We start from the raw sequence: 22,864 nt of genomic DNA on the forward strand, positions 1-22,864 counted from the left end.
GGGCCGGGGCTTGGGAGGGCCAGGTTTCCGGAGATGCCTGAGCCGAGCGGAGAGGGGAGCGGGGCTGAGGAGGATCTGGCCGGGGAAGCCTGGAACCGGGCGGCGGTGGAGCCGCGCTGAGGGGACCGCGCGTCCAGAGGCTGGCACGAGCCCGCGGCGGAGGTGCCCGCGGTCGGGCCTGGGCGGGGGTTCCGGGGCCCGCCCGGCGGGGACGCGCAATTTAGGCGCGCCCCTCGTCCGGGCCCGGAGCATCGCCCGCCCTACCCCTGGTGGGGTCGGGTTGCGGGGGCTTTGCTGGCGGGGCAGCAGCGAAGCGCAGCCCAGACGGGGACATTCGGAGTGTGCTCGCAAATGATTGATTTTGGGAGATGGCGCTTATTAGCCACCAATTGCCCTAGTTTAAAGCGTGAGGCAGGGCTCAAAACCCTGCCTGTGGGATTTTCTGCCCTGAAGAGACACTCAGATTGCAGCTGAGTTCTTTATGCTTAGATTTGTGTGTATGGTGGCATTTTTAATGCTTGATGTCAGATGTGATGAATGACCGTGGTAATGGGGAGCCCCTGCAGCACCTGCTGGACTGACAGCGGTGGAGGCTGTGTCTGGGGGTGGGACGGGGAAATGAAACGTGACAGAGATCCTGTTTGGATATTCTGCTGAAGTTATCATGTTTCTGTTCAAGTATACCAGTTCTAGAACAAGTTGATGGATCCAATTTTAGGACTTTGTGATAAAGGAGGTTTGGGTGGCAAAGTGGCCTGGGATGACCTGGCTCGGCTAAGCAGATTTGGAGTAGCCCAAGTATCTCTCCATATCCCCCTGGCATGTTCTTTTTTTCCACTGTCACAAATGCCCTATTACTTGAATCATCCTGGGTTAGGAAAGAAGCTTGGGGACAGCATGTGACACAGTCCTGAGCCCAAGATTGAGATGTTTTCAAATGAACAAATGTGTACCTAGGAAAAGGAAAATGTTTTTGTCAGCAGGGTTGGTAGGTTGAGAGAATTTTCTCTTTGGCCGAAAACCATCAGTCCATACTGATACTTGATTTTGTGCTTTGCCTTAGATATGAAGGATGCAGTGGTCAGGGTAGTCATGGATGCTATTCCTAAGTTTTGTGATTTGAATTTTCATAAATCATATTTTAACCCAAGTATCACTACTTAAAGGACTCTTAGGGTGAACCCTATGAATCCTTCAGTGTGTTTGGATTTTGATGTTTGGGTCCATTTAAAATGGAGTACATGTATTTATTTGGATTCAGCTTTACGTTGGAGATAATCCTGAGTCATGCTTTAAAGAAGTTCCTTCTGAGATCTAGAACTCAGATGTCTGGTGATCTCTGGAAAAGCTAGACACTCCCCTTTACCTGTATGTACTTCTCCCTTCTGGAGCTCTGGGAAAAGGAGCACCTAGGGAGATTTGAAGCAAATTAAGAGGCTGCCTCCTCCATATTTGCCCTGTCTCCAGGCCAGTGCTCTAAATTACTTGTGTTCACACTCAGGTTTCTCATGTTAACATAGAAATTTTGTTTATGCTGCTGCCACTAGTGTTTTCATATTTGTTTAATACTTGCCAATTTACAGATGGTTTTACATTCATGATTTCACTTATTTCCTCCATTTCCCCAAAGGAGAAGTTGGGCATAAAGAATGATTTTCTTAGGGTCTCATAATCAGTAATGGAGCAGAATTCGACCTCCCAGGGAACTGTTCTTTTCTTTGTATTGATATGTTACTCTTAGAGGCCAATTTTTGCCTTTCTTTTGTGCCTAAATGGTGTAATTACTTTTGAGAAGGTGGTATTATCCTGTTTTTTCTTGTGGAAACTGAGAGTTAAAAGGAGTGTTATGATTTTGTGACTATCTATGACAGTTTTTTTTCATATTAGGTCACTTTTCAACCTATAGCTCCTCTCTTTTAGACCACATGGTTGAGAGGGGAGAAAGAGAAAATGATTACTTTTCCTGCAGTCATATGGTTAAGGATAATCTAATACCGTAATCACATTATCCTTGTATGCCTGGCTACTTGTGCTGGCCTGTGTGTGAATGTTAACCCCAAAGACTCCTTTAGATGTCGCTGAACTAGTTACTATAAAAAGTATTTCACTTTCAAACTCCCACATTTCGAGAAGAGCAAAACTCAGTACAAAGGCAATTTTGAAGGTAAGTATAGAAAGAGGAAGTTTATTGAGTCTTTTCTGAATGCCAGACGCAAAAAGGTTTCAGTAGAAAAGCATTTTAAAGGGCTGCCTGGAAACTCTGGGAAGGTAGTAGTTGGAGGTTTTTATTATTCATTGAAGTTTGGAGGTTTATATTGCAACATGTAAGTTGTTACATAGGATTAGGACTTTTGCCCTGGAGAATTCTTAGTCTATAGCAGAAATGATAAACCCAGAATATTTTTGTTAAGTTAGTTCATCATAACCTTTAAGCCTGTAATTGCAGTTTTACAGTGGTAGGGAGAATTGCATTTAAGGGTTCTTAGGTTACTTTTTAAGCTATTAACTTATTGAATTATGCATTCTTCAGATATGCTACTTTAGAAAATTAATACTTTCTTTTAAGGCTTCTATAAATTCTTCAGTATGTGTTTTCTTAAGCTTAATTACCTGCTAACATGACACCGTCAGAATTTATACATTAGTCGCGATAACTTTTGAAGCTTAAACATGGGTGAATTTTCAGCACTGCTTTATATTCTTTGGGGAATGGTCGGTGGTGTTTTCACAAGAATTTTATTTGCATCAAAGGTTAAATCTTTTCAGGTGAACTGATTTTACAGCGTCAGAGACTTCTTTGAACTTTGTAGCTGTTTGTGCTTGGTTGCATTTGCTGTCTTTCAAAACCATCATTAGTTTTAGTAAGGAAAGTCACTGTAAAGGAAAGTTTTTTCATTTTTCATTTGTTACCACTTCTGGCAGATTTTCTGAAATATTAGATATTTCTTTGCCTTCATCTAGTAAAACAGGTCTGTTTGATGCCCATTTCAAGATCTTCCTTCTGCTGCCTATCTTGTGGTCATTTAACTTCTCATTAGCCCTCCACTGGAGACTGTGCCAGAAGGGAGAGAAGATGAAAAGCAAATGAATCATTTTCTAATTGTTAGCAGCTCTGGAAAATGATTTAGTAGAAGAGATTGAAACCATTCTGGAAATTCTTTGGGATTATGTTATATTTCATTCATCTGCATCATTTCAGAGATGTTCCTAATGGTCATCAATTCAGAATTCAGAAGCTGATTATTATCCAGCTATTGAATAATAGCTTTGTGCCTTTTAAAAAATTTGTTTCTTGCTGTATTTAAGTATCTCTACAGAAGATATTTAGAAGCAGGTAGAGATAAAATTTAAACTAATCAATACTATTTTTGCCCTTTGAACTCTTTAATGAACAATTTGATTTCTTTAGACAGTTTAGTCATTGTTATTGGAAATAACTAATAGTGACTTTGCTTCAGTTTATTTTGATGTATCTTATATACAAGTATAGGAAGGCTTTTGGGTACTTTTTAAGAAGTGTGGGCTCTAGATTCCCATAATTGCTTTCCTGATTTATTAAGCGTGAGGTTTCATTACATCTTTGTACCAGAACTTTTGCTTTTGCTGTGGATCAGATTCAGGGACATCATCTAATTTTCTTTTCTTTTTCTTTCTTTTTTTTTTTTTTTTTTAATAACTGCTCAAGAAGTTACCTTGTTTTGATTTAGCAGTAAAAAAGAAAAAAAAGATTAATAGTAGACAGACTTTTCATTAACAGCTGTAACATTGATGTATGCTTTTTTTCTTGTCTTTGGTCTTCTGTTTCTCATTTAATCATTTGGATATTCATGGATTGGAGTTCTTTATTTCTGAGACAGAGTCTCGCTCTGTCACCCAGCTTGGGTGGTGCAATCTCGGCTCACTACAACCTCTGCCCACTACAACCTCCACCTCCCAAGTGATTCTTCTGCCTCAACCTCCTGAGTAGTTGGGACTACAGGCGCATGCCACCACACCCAGCTAATTTTTGTATTTTTAATAGAAATGGGGTTTCTCCATGTTGGTCAGGCTCGTCTTGAACTCCTGACCTCGTGATCCACCGGCATCCGGCCTCCCAAGTGCTGGGATTACAGACGTGAGCCACTGTGCCCGGCCCTGGATTGGAGTTCTTTATGTCACTGCAGACAGAGGATGGCAGCCATTTTTCACACTAATTGAATGGGTTCCTGTCTTTTTTTGTGGAGGGGTTGCTCAGGAGAATTTTTACAAACCCATGTGTCTGTTTAGTTAGGCTGTTACTGTAAAATTTGTAAATAAAACCCTACTGGGTGGATAGGGTTAATAGATGGCTATTAGAGAGTTTAAAGTTAATCTTTTTCAATTTCTTGTCTCTTGGATTTTGTTTTTTCAATTTCTACCCTAGGAGGGGATTTATGGAAAAATCTAGACTAAGAGTCAGAACATGCAAGTTCTTATCGAGTTACTTCCCAGCTGTGATGCCTTCAGCTAGTCACTTAATCTGCCCTGTTTCTCTGTTTTGCATCTCTAAGATGAGGATAGTAATCTATGCTCGCCTACTGGTGTCAGGAATGTTGTAGGGGAAAGAAAGTCTTTCATACCCCTGTCTATTAAATTGTTTCTTCATTCTAGAATCCCTTAGGTTGTCCAGATTTTCTTTCAAGGATTCAACTGAGTGAACTCTTCCCAGAAGTCCTCCATTTTCCCATTTGGAATCTCGCTTTTCCCCTCTCATGGGCCTCTGCTGGTCCATCTGTTATATGGCACTTTGAGTTCTGTTCTGTACTTCAGTCATTGCATGTTGCCTTCCATTATAGATGGAAAGCTCCATGAGGGCAAAGACTGTACTTTTCCTATTTCTGTGTGTCCATGTTGCACATAGGCACCCCCTCCACCCCAGAGGTGATCCGCAATAATTGTTGGCTGAATGAATTATTATTGAGGCTGTCAGGAATGAATACTTTGGATGATGAGAAAATGCCAAAGATGAGCCTCTTACCAGAACTTTTGGATGAGTGGCCTTTTAAATTGCTCAGTTACTAATCTGTTGTTATCAGTAACTGAATCAGATCCTGGCAAGACAAATTGGCAAAGCCTGTTTCTTGGTTCTGTTTACTTCGGATACTATTTGTGAAGCAAGTCAGAGGAATGAAAGACTGCCATAACAATCTTGAATTTGACATTTGTTCCATTTCTTGCCCCATAGCATGTGGAGGCCTATCTATATCCAACTGCTCTGTGTAAAGAATAAAAACTGATTGCCCAGAGCCTGGTCCACATTTTAGTTTGTGTGCTTTGAAGAATTTGCAAGGTAGAGAAATAGATGCTTCAGGCTCTGATTTCAGCCCATGCTGTGCTATGCAAATGTTCTCTACATGCCTGAGTGACCTTTTGAGAAAGAGCCTTTGTGATCTTCTGTAACCAGGGCTTGTTCTGGGAATTCTGTGCCAGATTCCTCTAAAAGTGGGAAAAGTGGATCTGTTCAAGGACCACATAAAAAAAAAACTGCTTTTCCTGGATGAATACCGATAAGTCCATGTTTCTTACCATCTCTTGCCAGAGCTTTTGAAATTTGTTCTGCAGTTTGTTTTGCAGGTTGATTTGGGATTGAAGTGTGTGAGAGGGAATTGACTAAGGCAGTACAGTAGCTGGGAAACTGTTTGTTTAAGTGCTTTTGAGTTGTAGGTAAAAATAAATTCACATTGGCATCATTAGTATCTGAGCATTTCTCAGCCAGTCTTAAGGCTGGCTCTCCATGAGTGCTGGCTGATTGACTCTCATCTATATTGATAAGGTTCTCTTTGCCCCAAATTGTGCTCTTAACAGTTTGGCATTTAAATTGCTATTTGTTTTAATTATTGTACAAAGAGAAATACATTATTATTTAAAAACATCATATTTCTTAATATTATAATACACTATTCTGATGTATTTCTCTTGGAAAGGGATGCTGGTATCCTGGGAGGTTTATGATTTTGAAGCTTTTACTCAGATGATTGGTTTGTATATAGCTGGAATGCTGATGAGGAGAGGTTTCCCCTTCTCCCTTTTTCTTAAATGACCTCTTTGGTGAGGACCATTATAGTTTTGTACCAGGATAAGGTTGTAGAGTTAATCATAATGTTCTCTTATATAAATTCTAAAAATTGATTTTCCAAGAAGAGAGGTAGAATTTGAATGACCGGGTTACTTCCTAGACTATTCCTCCTACTCTTAAGTACAGGAAAGTTCTTTCTCTGAAAATCTTCAGTCTGTTAGTTCCAGATGGGTTCTCTGTGGTAAGAATACAGGACACGTAGAAGGCCCTAAGGGAATGCTTTCTTTCCCAGATCTTTGCCCTGTAGTAGGTTTCAGCTGAGCAAAGATGAGTAGTTTTTCTGGTGTTTGGCCTCCTTTGTTGGGTGGAAAAAACCTTTCTTCTCTATTTTCATAGTCATATATGCTATCGTATGTCTGTTTTTCTCCTCTTGAAGTTTTCCTGAAACCTGGGCTCCTGAAGACGCAGCACTGGAGCAGATGGATAATGGAGACTGGGGCTATATGGTGAGTGGTTCTTGGAGATGTGTTTTAAAGGCTGGGGAATTATTTTTCTGTGTCTTTTTACCCTTATGTATTTTTAGGTATAATATATCTTATAAGAAAAGAAAATTGTGAATTTGTGTAACCTCTCTGCCCCCTTTTACTTAGTTTAGATGTATTTTTGGGGCATTTTTGTCTTGTGTGGGTTTCTTTTTTTTTTTTTTTTTGAGGCAGAGTCTTGCTCTGTCGCCTAGCCTGGAGTTCAGTGGGGCAATCTCGGCTCACTGCAGTCTCAGCCTCCTCGGTTCAAGCGATTCTCCTGGCTCAGCCTCCCACGTAGCTGGGACTACAGGTGCGTGCCACCACATCTGGCTAATTTTTGTATTTTTTATTAGAGATGGGGTTTCACTATGTTGGCCAAAACGATCTTGATCTCCTGACCTCATGATCCACCTGCCTCGGCCTCCCAAAGTGCTGGGATTATAGGCGTGAGCCACCACGCCTGGCCTTGTGTGTTTTTTAAAATTTTTTATGTGGAGTTTCACTCTGTTGCCCAGGCTGAGGTACAGTGGCGTGATCTTGGCTCACTGCAACCTTCTCCCAAGTTCAAGTGATTCTCCTGCCTCAGCCTCCCGAGTAGCTGGGATTACCAGCGTGTGCCACCACATCCAGCTGATTTTTGTATTTTCAGTAGAGATGGGGTTTCACCATTTTGGCCAGGCTGGTCTTGAACTCCTGACCTCAAACCATCCTCCCACCTTTATTTGGTGTTTTAATGGAAGCAAACTCAAAATTGATTCTCCAAATACTTTTTATAATCACTGGAGAGATAACGTGATTTTTTATTTTTTAAAGTATGTTCCTCTGAAAACGCTCCATGAATGGTGACTACAAAAGCATCTAGTGAATAATGATATGAGGATATTTTGTTGTGGTTTGGGAGTGCCTCCTTTCCCACATGCATTTTTTGTGTGTGTGCATATGTCTCCCTATTTTTCTATTCCTTTGATGTAAGGTATATTTTACTTGCCTAGTACTTGAAGTCCTTTCTCTCTCTCTCTCTCTCTTTTTTGACAGGGTCTTGTTCTTTTGCCCAGGCTGGAGCGCAGTGACGCTATCTCGGCTCATCACTTTACAAGCTCAGGTGATTGTCCCACCTCAGCCTCCCGAGTAGCTGAGACTACAGGTGTTCACCACCATGCGTAGCTCATAGTTTGTATTTTTTGTAGAGACGGGGTTTTGTCATGTTGCCCAGGCTGGTCAGGAACTCCTGGGCTCAAGTGATCTACCCTCCATGGCCTCCCGAAGTGCTGGGATTATAGGTGTGAACCACCACACCTGGTCTATTTTTTTTTCTTTTTTTTGAGATGGCGTCTTGCTCTGTCACATAGGCTGGAGTACAGTGGCACAGTGTTGGCTCACTGCAACCTCTGCCTCCTGGGTTCAAGCAATTCTTCTGCCTCAGCCTCCTGAGTAACTGGGATTACGGGGTGTGCCACCATGCCCAGCTAATTTTTGTAGCTTTAGTAGAGACGTGGTTTCGCCATATTGGCCAGGCTGGTTTCAAACTCCTGACCTTGTGATCTGCCCACCTTGGCCTCCCAAAGTGCTGGGATTACAGGCATGAACCACAGCCTTTTTCTTAAATAATATTTCTAAAACTGAAGGTTTGTTTTTTAAGAGAAGCTTGCTTCTCAAAAATTAAAGGGCAGATTGCAACATTAATGCTACAAAAGTGAATACACTATCAGATTATGAAATGTTATGGCTGCTGTTAGCCTTTGGGTATGTGATGCTTTTGTGGCTAGGTTGTATTGACTAAACTGTCTGTTTTAACTTAGCATTTGAAACTATCACTTCCATGAAAAAGTTACCAAGATTAGGTCTGCACAATTTTTAATTTAATTTAATTAATTTATTATTATTTTTTTGAGATAGAATCTCTCTGTGTTACCCAGGCTGAAATGAAGTGGTGTGATCTTGGCTCACTGCAGCCTCTGCCTCCCGGGTTCAAGTGATTCTCATATCTCAGCCTCCCAAGTAGCTAGGACTACGCATGCACCACCATGCCCAGCTAATTTTTTTTTTTTTTGTATTTTAGTAGAGATGGGGTTTTGCCGTGTTGCTGAGGCTGGTCTTGAACTGCTGAGCTCAGGCTATCTGCCTACCTTGGCCTTGTAAAGTACTAGATTACAGGCATGAACCGCTGCACCCCGCCCAAATTTTTATTTTAAAAACAAATTTCATAGTTTGTTTCTTTTGTTTGGGGGGGGGAACCCAAAAATATGTCTATATTATTAGATCATTTTAATTCTATCTTATGTTAAATTCAGAAGAATGCAAGCCTTTAAAAACAAGTCAGAAAAAAAAAGTATATTTTAACTTGGCTTTTTCCTTCCCATAATATATTCTGACCTGAAAACTCTATAGATAATGGGCCTGAAATGATGTGACTCTGGAAGTCATGCCCTGTATTCTTAGAGTAAGTCTTCAAAGAATTGGATTTATCCTTTATTTTATTTTTTTATTGAAAGCAAATGTCAGATTTTTTCATCTGGGTGGGTTTATTGCTGGAAGTAAAGTCATTTTGCATTAGAGGATTACTAAATAGATTATAGCCTGAAAGAATCTTAGGCTTTGCTCAGTATCACTTATTTATTTATTTATTTTTTGAGACAGAGTCTTGCTGTGTTGCCAGGCTAGAGTTTGCAGTGGCGCAATCTTGGCTCACTGCAACCTCCGCCTCCCCGGTTCAAGTGATTCTCCTGCCTCAGCCTCCCGAGTACCTGGGACTACAGGCGTACGCCACCACCCCCAGGCAATTTTTTGTATTTTTAGTAGAGACAGAGTTTCATCATGTTGGCCAGGATGGTCTTGATCTCTTGACCTCGTGATCTGCCCGCCTTAGCCTCCCAAAGTGCTGGGATTACAGGTGTGAGCCACCATGCCCGGCCTCACTTATTTTCTTAAATTGTCAAAGTTAGTATTTAAATATTTCAGATGACTGATCATTTCTTTAAAAATTTCAGATGACTGACCCAGTCACGTTAAATGTAGGTGGACACTTGTATACAACGTCTCTCACCACATTGACGCGTTACCCGGATTCCATGCTTGGAGCTATGTTTGGGGGGGACTTCCCCACAGCTCGAGACCCTCAAGGCAATTACTTTATTGATCGAGATGGACCTCTTTTCCGATATGTCCTCAACTTCTTAAGAACTTCAGAGTTGACCTTACCATTGGATTTTAAGGAATTTGATCTGCTTCGGAAAGAAGCAGATTTTTACCAGATTGAGCCCTTGATTCAGTGTCTCAATGATCCTAAGCCTTTGTATCCCATGGATACTTTTGAGGAAGTTGTGGAGCTGTCTAGTACTCGGAAGCTTTCTAAGTACTCCAACCCAGTGGCTGTCATCATAACCCAACTAACCATCACCACCAAGGTCCATTCCTTACTAGAAGGCATCTCAAATTATTTTACCAAGTGGAATAAGCATATGATGGACACCAGAGACTGCCAGGTTTCCTTTACTTTTGGACCCTGTGATTACCACCAGGAAGTTTCTCTTAGGGTCCACCTGATGGAATACATTACAAAACAAGGTTTCACGATCCGAAACACCCGGGTGCATCACATGAGTGAGCGGGCCAATGAAAACACAGTGGAGCACAACTGGACTTTCTGTAGGCTAGCCCGGAAGACAGATGACTGATCTCCGACCCTGCCACAGGTTCCTGGAAATAGACTCTCCAGGAAATGGAAGATACGGATTTTTCTTTTTTTAATCACAGTGTGAAATTTTTTTTTCTTTTAAATATTTGTATTTATTTGAAAGCAGTGAGGACTAGAAGGAAGTTTTGTGCTTTCGCAGACTCCTCCATGTTTTCTTCCCTTCCCCTTGAGTATGCATGTGCCTGTTCAGAGTCTCCAGATACCTTTTTTATAAAAAGAAGTCTGAAAATCATTATGGTCTATAATCTACCCTTAACAGAGCTTTTTTTATTACAGTGCTAAAATGATTTCTGATAAAATGGTCCCTAACTCAACTAGAAGGCTAAACATACAAGAATGAAAGAATAAGTAGAGTACTCATGATGCCTTTGAGAAAAATCAAAAGATCATGTAGGGTGACCTAGTTTCCAAACCAATAAGTAGTATTGTAATATTAAAGGAAAACTGTTCCAATCATTTAAAAGTACTTATTAAGTACTGCTTTTTACAGTTATGACAACTGTTTCTTTCTATGCATATAAATCAAGGAACCAAATATCTGTAGCCATGGAAATGTCTGACTAGAAATATTTATATTGAATTCTGAATACAAAATGTCCCTGTGGTAGAAATCTTACTCTTTATGCCTGGTGCAGTATAATTCTCAAGTGTACTGTCTACCAGAAAAAAAAAACTAATAAAAAATGAAATATGAAAGTTAAGTTTGTATTTATTGATTATTATCACTTAAGGGGGGGAATCATATTCCTTGTCTAAAAACTGCCTATAGCACATTAGTATTTGATTTGAGAGGACACAGTGGGACCTTAGGTTGCAGTTTATAGGAACTCTGTTGCGTCATTGAAGTAAGGATGGATGGAATTATTAATTTTGACTAAAAGGGCACATGTTTGAACAGTGAACATACAGTTTTTCACATTTTTAAAAATGGAATTTATGTTGAAGATTACAGATTTTTCTTTAATTGCCCACAGTTCTATGACCATTATTTCAGTTTTGTGCTAAGCACAGGGACAAAATGACTCTAGCTCTTTATGCTCATGTTTTATGGTAACTCACAAATGTATTTTGTTATCAAAGTTAAGATTATTTCTGAAGAGAAGAAACAAACTGCAGTGAATGAAGGACCTAGAACACCTGGAGAAATACACCTACTTTTATTTATTTCACGGTAGTCTTATTTTGCATGGATCATTTGCTTCTATTTCTTGAAAGTAACTCATGGGAAGGATCATTTTAATTATACTGAGACTTCCTAGTTTGTTAGACCACCATATTAAAGGAAGTCATGTAATTTATTCCCTATTTTCTTGGGGAAGAGTGGAGCTCTGAGGCTGTGTGCCCTGAGGCAGGCAGGCCACTCCTTTTCTCTTTCTCTCTTTGAGAATATTCTGAGGTTCTTTCTCTGCAAGGAAGATGACGACACTTCCTTATGTCTATTTTTACCCATGTCTCTGAAAATTTATTTTAAAATTTGACAAATGACCAATATCCAGAAATCTATAATTACCCTATTTTCACCATCTTCAAACTAAGATCCCTTGATTTTTTTTTTTTTTTTTTGGACTCATCTGAATTTAATAATAATTTTGGGGGTGCTTTGTCCTGGGGCTAATTTTAGGACAAGTTCTCTTTTCAGAAAGAGAAACACTAGGTATGACTAGTATCCCTTTTGCATATAATCACTTTGTGAGGTGGCAGATAGTTCTAGGTTAGGAGTTCCCAAGCTCTAGTCTACTTTGAACACTCTTCAGACCTTAGTAGGAAGTTAGCCCTTTTCTAAGAACAAAGTGGGTGCCCAGGAACAAATTCAGGTATGTTTGGTCAAGATAGGCCTGCTCAAAGCAATGCAAATGGCAACTAAAAGGGACAGCCAAGGTTGTCACATAGTGATCAAGATGCTCCGTCTACCAGTTACATAGATAGAAAAGTTCACTTTCATGCAGTTGGTTCAGTCCTTTGGGGTTAAAGGCAGATAAATAGTGTCTTCCTTACTGAACAGGCCTGTTAAGTGAATACCTTGGAAGCTGGCTTTTGCTTTCCTTTCATTTCAGTTAGCATCAGGAACTCACTGTTACAGATCTTTGGGCTCTAGACCTCATTGGGCTAGATCTTTCCCAATTCTGTCTTCAGAAGAGTCTGTTACTAAGAAATGCTTAAGCGTCCATTTTTTTAGGTGACTGAGAAAAGCAGGAAAATTAGTGTTCACAGTAAGAAAATACTGTCATTGTGCTTCCACGTGTTCAGAGTACCCCCTTTCCAGAATGAGTTATTCAGCTGTGTGGGAATGGCTCTTGTTCATCCAGCTTTGGCAAGGGGATATTACCTGGAGGGGCCACAACGTACTCCTCCACGACACGATGGGAGTTTTGTAGTAATTCATCAGCACAGTTGCCTTCTACTACATTGCCGGATCTCAGGTATAGACATCTGTCCTCCAGGACCGACTCCATGGGCTCCACCCCGGCAGTGTCCACGGCGTGTAGCTGGTCGGGGAAGGCAATGGCTTTCTCCAGCCGCGCTACTGCCTCCCGGCCGCTGAAGTCCACAAGTGCTAGACGCTCCAGGTGCTCGATCACCTCGGCCATGATTCGGCCACTGCCCTTAGGATCTGTCTTAGAGGTGAAGCCCCGGGGCCCGCCCAGCAGGGCCCGAAGGCCCAGCCACAATGCCCGCACCCACATTTCTTCCTTCCTTGGCCCCTGTAGTGCAGATCCTTTGATGTTATTGACAGGTTGCTGTGGTTTCAGTAAATCAATATATGAGTACAAATTTATCATTTTGGAAAATTATCTTGTATTTAAAATTGATTGATAGTTACCTTAAAAAAAAAAGGCCCAACCAGTTATGTGTTGTTGAGCTTGCTGAGGTCAATATGAAATAAAATGATTTGGGTTGAAAACAGGTGTGGAAATAGGAATAATGCTAGTTCCCAGTTTTAATTTTAATTTTAATTTATTTATTTTTGAGATGGAGTCTCATTCTTGTTGCCCAGGCTGCAGTGCAATGGTGCCACTTGGCTCACTGCAATTGCCTCCCAGTTTCAAGTGATTCTCCTGCTGCAGCCTCCTGAGTAGCTGGGATTACCAGCATGTAACAGCATGCCTAGCTAATTTTTGTATTTTTAGTAGAGATGGGGTTTCACCATGTTTGCCAGCCTAGTCTTGAACTCTTTTTTTTTTTTTTCAATGCCACTAATATCCCAATGGGTCTTGAACTCTTGACCTCAGGTGATCCACCTGCCCTGGCCTCCCAAAGTGCTGGGACTACAGGCGTGAGCCACCGTACCCAACCCAAGATTTTAAAAGTTAAAAACTTATCAGGCCTCTTCCTTGTCCTGCTTACTGGAGATGTTTGCTTTTGGTAAATTTTCTCAAATTTACTAATTATTAACAATAAAATGATTGTTTATATGAGTAAATTAGGAAAACTAGCCAGCTGAGATTTTTTTTTTTTTTTTTTTTTTTTGCCGTTTTATTTGTCTAATGACATTTAGAGTGTTTTGTCTAGTTGGGTAATTGAAAATGATATGAAAAATGTAGCTTGATTACATTTGGGTAATTTGAGACAGTTATGTCTTTTAATGAAATTTTAAATCATTTTCACTGTGGAAGAGTTGATTTTTAAAAGTTGATACTTAGTTGCATTCTTAGAGCTGTATTTTATTTAGATTACAGCAAGTATAATCACTTAGGAGGATTGTGTGTGTGTATGTATGTGTGTCCCTTTAAACCCAAGGATACATGTCTGCTAAAGAACACAGTGACAACTAATGAGCCTATTGGCTTTTGCCAGATCTAAAGCAAAATCCTGGTATTTAACCAAATAGATGCTGTAAATGGATAGTGGTACTGTTTTTTACTGTGGGAAATTTCTTTTTCTTTTTTGAGACAGGTTCTTACTCTGTTGCCCAGGCTGGAATGCAGTGGTGTGATCATGGCTTTCTGCAACCTCAAACTCCTGGGCTCAAGCAATCAGCCTCCCAATAGCTGGCACCACAGGCATGTACCCCCATGCCTAATTTTTTATTATTATTTTTGTAGAGATGGCATCTCTCTCTGTTGCTCAGGCTGGTCTTGAACGTCTAGGCTCAAGTGATCCTCCCATCTTGACCTCCCAATGTGTTGGGATTACAGGCATGACCCATTGTACCCCACTGGAAATTTCAAACACATTCAGAGGTAGAGAGAATAGTGTAATGAAGACCCATGTACCTGCCCGTTGACCAGCTTCAACAACTATTCACTTTGCCTTTTTTCTCCTATAGATTATTTCAAAGTAAATCACAGATATTATTTCACATCAGATATTATTTCACATATATCACTTCAGACTGTATCTAAAAGATAATGACTAAAACATAAATATCTAATTTAAAATTTTAATTTTGCATATATGCCATAGTACCATCATCACATAATTGTGCTGGTTGCTTCTTGAATACTGTTGGTTATTTCATAGCTTGGATCTCCAACTTTGTAATAGTGGTCTTATATATTCCTCATAGGCAGGGTTCTCCTGTTTGTACAAAGAAACACGTTATTAAGACAGTGCATTTCTGCCAGGATTAATGACTTTTTCTTTCAAATTAAGTCTTTAGCTTCAAAAAGTAACATTACATAAGATTCTTAATTTTAAAAATTATTTCTAAAACTCATTTTGTGTGAACATATGGAGAAACATTTTTTCCAAAGGGCATCCTTCCTTTTCTCATGCAGATTTTAAATTGTGGATGCAGGTGGCCAATTAAAAACACAGCTTATCACTTGCTTTTGGAATTTAATACAAATAAAAGGCTTGACTCTTTGAGGCTCTCTGAAATTGAACATTAATCGCAAAGCAAGGAACCAGATAGTGGGATCACATAAGCAGTATTCTAGGTCTGACTAGGTTATCCTCATTATGCTGTAATTCAGTGTCTTGATTCTTTGTTTCTTAGTTCTAGTCTCATCTTTTATAATATTTACTTTGTGTGTATGTGTGTGTGCCTGTCTACATTAAAACTGTAAGCTCCTTGAACACTGGGCTTATGACTTTTTTTTTTTTTTTTGAGACTAGGGTATGGCTCTGTTGCCCAGGCTGGAGTGCAGTGGTGCGGGGATCTTGGCTCACTGCAACCTCTGCCTCCCAGCTTCAAGCAATTCTCGTGTCTCAGCCTCCTGAGTAGCTGGGATTACAGGTGTACACCATCACACCTGGCTAATTTTTGTATTTTTAATAGAGACAGTTTGGCCAGGTTGGTCTCAAACGCCTGACCTCAAGTGAGCCACCTGCCTCAGCCTCCCAAAGTGCTGGGATTACAGGTGTGAGCCACTGCATTCAGCCTAGGTTTATGACTCTTGTTCTGCAGTGTATCTTCAGTATCTAGAATAGTTTCTGGCATAAACATGTACTTAGTAAATATTTGTTGAATTATTGAATGAATGAATCAGTAGATGTATTAAATGCATCTTGGACAAATTTTTACAATAGAATAATTGGGGAAAAACAAGATTTTTGTTTTGAAATTATCCCCAATGATTACTCCCTTAAACCAAGAAAGCATATCATCCTCTCCAGGGATAAAGCTCATCAGTGCCCCAGATAGAAGAGAGCCTCTCATTTGATTGTAAGATGTTTACCTTAGCATAGAACTTTTCTTTTGGTAGAAAAATGTCAGTGAAATTTATTCCTGTTTGTACTTTTGTGTTTACAGGGCATGTTTCAACACAGCTGCTCTTTTATTTAAAATATATGCCGGGTGTGGTGGCTCATGCCTATAATCCTAGCACACTTTGAGAGGCTGAGGCAGGTGGATCATTTGAGGTCAGGAGTTCGAGATCAGCCTGGCCAACATGGTGAAAGCCCGTCTCTACTAATAAAAAATACAAAAATTAGCTGGATGTGATGGTACGTGCCTGTAATCCCAGCTACTCAGGAGGTTGAGGCAGGAGAATTGCTTGAACCTGGGAGGCCAAGGTTGCAGTGAGCCGTGATTGTGCCACTGCACTTCAGTCTGGGTGACAGAGCAAGACTCCATCTCAAAAAAAAATAAAATGTATACATAAAATATCTGTAGTGTGCCTTTATTAGTGCAAATGAGGAAAGCATCTCTTATTGCAGGTTCAACATTAAGGCATTATATCTTAAGGGTAGGGTTAAAAATTATCCACAGGAGATTAGAAAAATACATTTTAAAAGTACTATTTTGGTGATCTCTAAAGGAGCCGGAAATGTAAGATCATGTGGCTATATGTCAGCAGGCAGCCTCGTGTCATTTTAACTAACTGGAAACAGTTCACTAAGATCATTTGTAACTTCACATTCCCAAATTGTCACGTGTGAAAGATCCAGTGCTATACCTGTCACCTGTTTAGGAAGGTAATATAAGCTAAGATGACAAGAGTCTGTGGCACTACGTATGCAGCAGGTTCCTTCTTCTCGCTGCATAGGTCATAAAACCGTGTTCATTTATTCCATAAACGTAGAGTGTCTACTCCGTGATAAATCCTGGCATTGAACGGTGAAGACACCGTTGTTGTTCAAGGTCAAGTGGAAGGAGATAGAAGTGAATGGGATGACGTGCATCAATGTTTTCCCAAATGTGTTGAGCCTCTGGGTCAGTCATTCCTCTCGTTTACATAAACATGCTCTCATGTACTATCCAGATTAAAGTCTTTAAAAATAATATTAAAACCAAACTAAAACACAAGAAAGCCCCCGCCATTCTCTCTAGAGAAGCCAGAATGTTTCCTGTGCTGCCAGTAAAACAGGTTTGAGCTATATCTGTCAGCATTTCTGACAGGTGTTATAGCAGGGCGGGTTTTTCTCTGGAGCACCAAAGGGCATACATTTATCTTTAGACCATGGGAGCTAGTCTGGAGTGGGAGGAGTGCTGTATTTTTATGCCAAGATTTAAATGTTAGAAAGTAGATCTAATCATTAGAAAAAGTAACACACTGGAAGTAGGTTAACTACTAAAGCTGTGAATGTATACCTTCCTTAGGTAAATTGTTTCTATTTCCTTGAGTTAAAAGGATGTCTTTCTGGGGACAAGGAGTGACCAAGATGGGTTGGTTGTGTTGTAACTTCAGATAATCATGTTAAATTAAGCTATGTGGTATGACAGGCTGCAAATTGTTAAGAGCAAGTCTAACACCATGCTAAGTGTGAATGAAAGCTTGAGACTTGCCAATTTGATGTGGCGTTAAGACACCTTTTCTGAAATTGGACCAAAGAGGTAAGAAAGGAAGCTTCACCAGCTGAATAATATATTTGCACTATAAAATTTAAAATAATCTGTTGTGTACCTATAGACTTTGTTTTGATCATCTGTGTAAAATCTGCTATTAAATAATTGGTTCCTCATATTCTAAATACAGGGTTTATTTCTTCACTCCTGTTAAACATATTCATTGACATTTGCAACTTTTCCCAAAGAGGCTCATCAGCAGAGAGCTGTGAGCATACCCTGGCCCTAGAGTGTTGGGACCTTATGAGTCCTCCCTGTCTTCTCGCTGTTAATGATGTAGAGTTCTGGTGTGCTCTCCTAGGATGGCTGGGGATTTTTTTGGCATGACCCTTGTAATTGTCACTTATATGGCTTTCCTGGGCTACTGATGTCAGTGCAACTGCTTTTTTGCTCCTTGAATTGTATTCCTTAGAGTGAAGAGGAGAGGGTATCATCTCTAGCAGGCAATCAGGTCTGAGAGAGACATTCCTCAAGCTTCCGATCACTTGCGAATACCCCCTTTTATCTACACAAAACTGAAAGTTAAAAGGCTGAAAATAAGGTAGTTAAATCACCGCAGTGATTTATCTCCTTCTTTTTGTTACTTAAAAGCCAGTTTACTACTCTGTGTGTATGCCCTTGGGTCTGTCAAGCCATGATTTAGCACGTCGGCCTTCCTCTTAATTCCCTTTACCAAGTTCTGAGCAGTGCATTTTGCTGATTATAGCCTAGGCTCAGAGTTCCTGCCAGGCCATACCACCACTCCGGGTTTCTTTTATGTGTTCTCTAAAAATATTTTAGACAGACATGCTACGCCAAGTGATTTCCAACCTAATGGGAATCAGTTAAAATGGGAAAACATAAAGGTGTATTCACTGCCTGTTCTCTGCTTTCTTATGTAATTTATAATTCCACTCAACTACCTGAGTATTGGTTGGTGACTTCTGAGCCCACTGGAACAGGCGTTCATAGACATTTCCATCATAACAGCCAAGCGCTGAATTTAAACACTCATCGGTGAAGTCAAAAGCATCAGTTAACAGGATGGCATCCTTCCTGGGAGAGGAAACAAGAGTTTGTGAGTGTTTCAGATTGCTCTTATGAATCAAACTAGTCTTGGATGGTGAATAACAATATCTAATTAAAGGTTGTGTGATTATTTGATTTTCAAACAATTCAGCATTTAAAAAAGTTTTTAAATCAGTTATATATATATATGCATAGTATAATGAGTCAAAGAGTTCCTTAAGGCTTGTTTAAAAAAACGCTGTCTGATTTCCACTTCTTTCTCCCCAGAGGCGATTTCAATCTTTTAGATGATATTTCAGTATTTATCTGAATGTCGAAATATCTTGTTTATATTGCTGCTTCTTGATGGTTCAGTTTTAGATAGTATTTGTTGATTCTTCATTCAAAAGGTAAGGATTTATATTTATCACCCTTCTCTTCACTCCTACCTCCCCCTGTTCCCACTCTTCCCCCTCCTGGCTTCCCGGCCTGCCAATATAGTTATAATTTTGGCCAGACCAATATTCATTATTGACATTATCATGACTGTGCGTCATTAAAGCATTGGAGGTAACTTGGATACTGTATCCAATTTAATCCTTTCTTGATGATCCCCATCACATTTGAGCCCTATTGCTAATTGAATGTCCCCCTGCCCCCTTGTGGTCTCACTTCATTCCTTATCCAGCTGAAATTCCATGCTTTATTACTCTCTCAAAAATATATTCGACAGGTTGGGTGCGATGGCTCACACCTGTAATGCCAGCATTTTGGGAGGCCCAGGTGGATGGATCAGCTGAGGTCAGGCGTTGGAGACCAGCCTGGCCAACATGGCAAAACCCTGTCTACTAAAAATACAAAAATTAGCTAGGTGTGGTGGCTAATTTTTCAGCTGTAGTTTCAGCTACTGGGAAGGCTGAGGTGGGAGAATCGCTTGAACTTGGGAGGCAGAGGTTGCAGTGAGCCAAGATTGTGTCACTGCATTCCAGCTTGGGCAACAGAGCAAGACTCCCTCTCAAAAAAAAAAAAAAAAAAAAAAAAAAATACACACACACACACACACACTCACAACAGTTTTTCTTGCTTTGTCATACCTGTTTAGCAAAATGCATACTTCTTTGTCTTTAATTTTCCACCCACTTTGTGCCACCACTTTTGTAGCTATACATGGCTGGAAAAACCAATCATAACTGGGGTAATAAGGGCTCAGGTGGGCCCAGTTGCAGCTCAGCAATCGTATTACATTGCTATATTTACTCATTGTTCACTTACTCTTTCCTTCTCCTAGATGGTTATTTCATACCATCTCTTTGATCCTCAGATCGACACTGTCCACCTTTGCCATCTCTCTTGCCTGAATGGCTTTGCATCCTATTTCACTGATGAAGTGGAAAAGTAAGAGAATCTGTATAAGTTCCCACCTTTGCATTTATATGTACAGTACCTTCTCTCTTAGTACAGGTTAGCTGTCCAGGCTCCCAGCTTAGGCCTCAGTCCCTCCTTGTCTACTAGATGTCTTTTCCTCTTGCCTACTGGAGAACAAAATTCTCCTGCCTTTCCCCTATAACATCAAAATTCCCCTCTCAGAGGTGAATGGTTAGTGGAAATGCCCTTCTTTTGTTTTTACTATAGGCCTGGCTGGTTGCTGTCAAAATGGGCATGCTCATGAAACCTGGGAAAGTGGTACTAGTCCTGGCTGTATGCTATTCCGGACGCAAAGCCATCATTGTGAAGAGCATTGATGACGGCACCTGAGTCCATTCTTACAGTCAGGCTTTGGTAGCTGGAACTGACTGCTAGCCTCACAAATTGACAGCTGCCATAGGCAAGAAGATCTCCAAGAGGTCCAAGATCAAGTCTTTTTCAAAAGCTTACAACTGCAGTCACCTCATGCCCACAAGGTACTCTGTGGATATCCTCTTGGACAAACTGTCAACAACAAGGATCTCTTCAAAGACCTTGCTCTTAAACACAAAGCCTGACGGGAGGCCAAGATCAAGTTCAAAGAGAGGTACAATTAAAAAAAATCCCCTCTCTACTGGATCATTTCCTTCAGTATACAAACAGAAAGTCATTTCTGCCATCTTAAACACAAGCTTTTGACTCTATTTCCTTCTCCATCATCTTGGCTCCCCTTTAGGACAAACCTCCCTGAAAGTGTTATGCCTGTTTATTCTCTCGTGAACTAGATCAATTCATGTAAAAACATGACTTCATGACTCCACAGAAATAGCTCTTGTCATTGTTACTTCCTTACTATCTTTTGAGGGTCTGACGACTCAGTACTTGGACCTCTTCTCTTCATGCACTCCTTGTGATAGTCCTCCTCATGGCTTTAAATATCAACCACATGCCAATGACTTCCAAATTCATTCCTCCAGTGTCCCCTGCTTACCAACATCTGTACTTGGATTTCTGACAGGCTCTTCAAATGTAATGTGTCTGAACCCAAACTCCTGGTTGGCCAGATCTTTCCTGTCCATCCTGCCCAAACCTGGCCCTCCTGTAGTCTTCCCCATTTATGGTAAATGGCAGCTTTGTTCTTCTGACCAAAAACCTTGATTCCTCTCCTTTCTTACCCTACATCTAATTTGTCAGCAAATCCTGTTCTGCCTTCAAGATATATTCAACCTTCAACCACTTCCTACCACCTCCATCACTATCACTGGTCCAATCCACTACCATCATTCACTTGGATTATTGCATTAGCCATTCAGCTGATCTCCCTGCTTTTCACTCTTAGTTCTTTTTTTGTTTGTTTGTTTTTGTTTTGAGATGGAGTCTCACTCTGTTGCCAGGCTGGAGTGCAGTGGTGCAATCTTGACTTACTACAACCTCCACGTCCTGGGTTCAAGAGATTCTCCTGCTTCAGCCTCCCAGGTAGCTGGGACTACAGGCGTGTGCCACCACATCTGGCTAATTTTTTTGTATTTTTAGTAGAGAAGAGGTTTCACCACATTGGCCAGGATGGTCTCAATCTCTTGACCTTGTCATCTGCCCACCGGGGCCTCCCAAAGTGCTGGGATTACAGGCGTGAGCCACCGCGCCTGGCCTCACTCTTAGTTCTTAATATGGCAGCTGGAGAGGGCCTTTAAAAATATTCATAAGATTCTTTCAGGTTGTATCTATCCAATACTCAAAACCCTCCCATTCTATCCCGTGCTCAAAACCTTCACATTGTAAGTCTTTGCAAGGATCTACCTTATCCTCTCTTCCTACCCCCACTGTACTCCCTTAACTCTCTGCCCTCTGCCCTCATTTTCCACCGCAGTCATGCCATTCTTGCCCCTGTGACCTCTTCTGTGTTCTCTGGATGGATATGCCAAGCACACTCTGACCTCCAACATTTGTACCATCATGCACTGCATAATGATGATGTTTTGGTCAATGATGGACCGTGTATATGATGGTGGTCCCATGACATTATGATAGAGCTGAAAAATTCCTGTTGCTTAGTGATTTATGTTAGAATTGCCTACGATATTGAGTATAGCCACATGCTTTGCAGGGGTCAGCCTACGAGCAATAGGCTATACCATTTAGGCTTGGGTAAGTACACTCTGTGATGTTCACACGATGGCAGAGTCACCTGAAGACACATTTCTCAGAACGGATCCTCCCATCGTTAAGTGAAGTATGACTGTATGATGTTCTGCCTGTAATGCTCTTTCCCTAGCAGCCACAACAGCTTCTCCTTACCTTCTCCCCAGGTTTCTCCTTAACTGTGACCCTCTCAGGGAGGCCTTCTCTAGCCTATTTAAAACTGCAGCTCCCCCTCCCCTCAACTGACCTCCAGCATTCTTTCCCCCGCTTCCTGCTACCCTTTGCTTCATAGCAGGTATTACCATTTCACATGGTATACAGTGTGACTTATTTTATGCATATGTGTGCCTGTCTCCTCTCCTCTAGTCTGTAGGTATCTGTGATCCTTTTTAACCTGAAACTCATATCCTTCATTTGAGGAATGTTTTCTTGAATTGTTTTATTAATGATTTGCTTCCTTCTGTTTTCTCTGTCTTCTTTCTAGACCTGTTCTTCAGATGATGAACAGCTAAGATTGGTCCTCTTACTTTTTAAAAGTCCTATTTTTTTGTGTTTTTCTTTCTTTCTGTGAGATTTCTGCAACTTTATCTTCCAGTGTTTATATTGAGTTTTGATTTCCACTATCATTTTTTAATTTCAAGGAGCTCTTTTTTTAGGTTCTCTGAATATTAGTTTTAAATAATGGCATTTAGGTTTTTATTTTGTGGTTGCAATATCTTCTCTTAACTCTGAGATATCACTGTTTTTTTTTTTTTTAAGTTTTCTTCTCCCTGTGGATTCTCTGGTGTCCTCTGAATTGCCTTGTTTTGCTTGATTTGGTCTCCATTTTTTATGTTAGGGGCATTCTTCAG

At 40.5% G+C, this 22,864-nt stretch overlaps 3 protein-coding genes across 11 annotated transcripts in view; 1 reads left to right on the forward strand and 2 right to left on the reverse strand.

Moving 5' to 3' along the window:
• The first annotated feature begins 331 nt into the window (after positions 1–331).
• Positions 332–10,953, forward strand: KCTD6 (potassium channel tetramerization domain containing 6). Of its 2 annotated transcripts, XM_012462808.3 has the most exons (4): positions 332–2,164; positions 6,471–6,540; positions 7,594–7,660; positions 9,546–10,953. In XM_012462808.3, the coding sequence occupies exons 2-4, from the start codon at positions 6,521–6,523 to the stop codon at positions 10,230–10,232; spliced, it is 774 nt and encodes a 257-aa protein (XP_012318231.1). In that variant the 5' UTR covers positions 332–2,164; positions 6,471–6,520; the 3' UTR covers positions 10,233–10,953. The 2 variants fall into 2 exon arrangements, with proteins under 2 accessions (XP_012318231.1, XP_012318232.1); XM_012462809.3 differs by lacking the exon at positions 7,594–7,660 and having other exon boundaries at positions 333–2,164.
• Positions 10,950–14,550, reverse strand: LOC135270840 (glutamyl-tRNA(Gln) amidotransferase subunit C, mitochondrial-like). The gene has a single exon (XM_064367278.1). The coding sequence runs from the start codon at positions 13,030–13,032 to the stop codon at positions 12,526–12,528; it is 507 nt and encodes a 168-aa protein (XP_064223348.1). The 5' UTR covers positions 13,033–14,550; the 3' UTR covers positions 10,950–12,525.
• Positions 14,551–14,619: 69 nt separating this feature from the next.
• The window catches only part of ACOX2 (acyl-CoA oxidase 2), a 32,418-nt gene continuing 24,173 nt past the window's right edge, over positions 14,620–22,864 (reverse strand). For all 8 annotated transcript variants that reach the window (XM_012462818.2, XM_012462814.2, XM_021672384.2 and 5 more), the window contains 2 exons: positions 18,386–18,518; positions 14,620–14,770 (listed from right to left, as the gene is read on the reverse strand). In XM_012462818.2, the coding sequence (XP_012318241.1) occupies positions 14,708–14,770; positions 18,386–18,518 (196 nt within the window). In that variant the 3' untranslated portion in view covers positions 14,620–14,707. The remainder of the gene's footprint in view (positions 14,771–18,385; positions 18,519–22,864) is intronic.

This window comes from Aotus nancymaae, unplaced genomic scaffold (assembly GCF_030222135.1).
Source record: "Aotus nancymaae isolate 86718 unplaced genomic scaffold, 86718_ANA_hifiasm-v0.15.2.pri h1tg000067l, whole genome shotgun sequence".
Taxonomy (NCBI): domain Eukaryota; kingdom Metazoa; phylum Chordata; class Mammalia; order Primates; family Aotidae; genus Aotus; species Aotus nancymaae.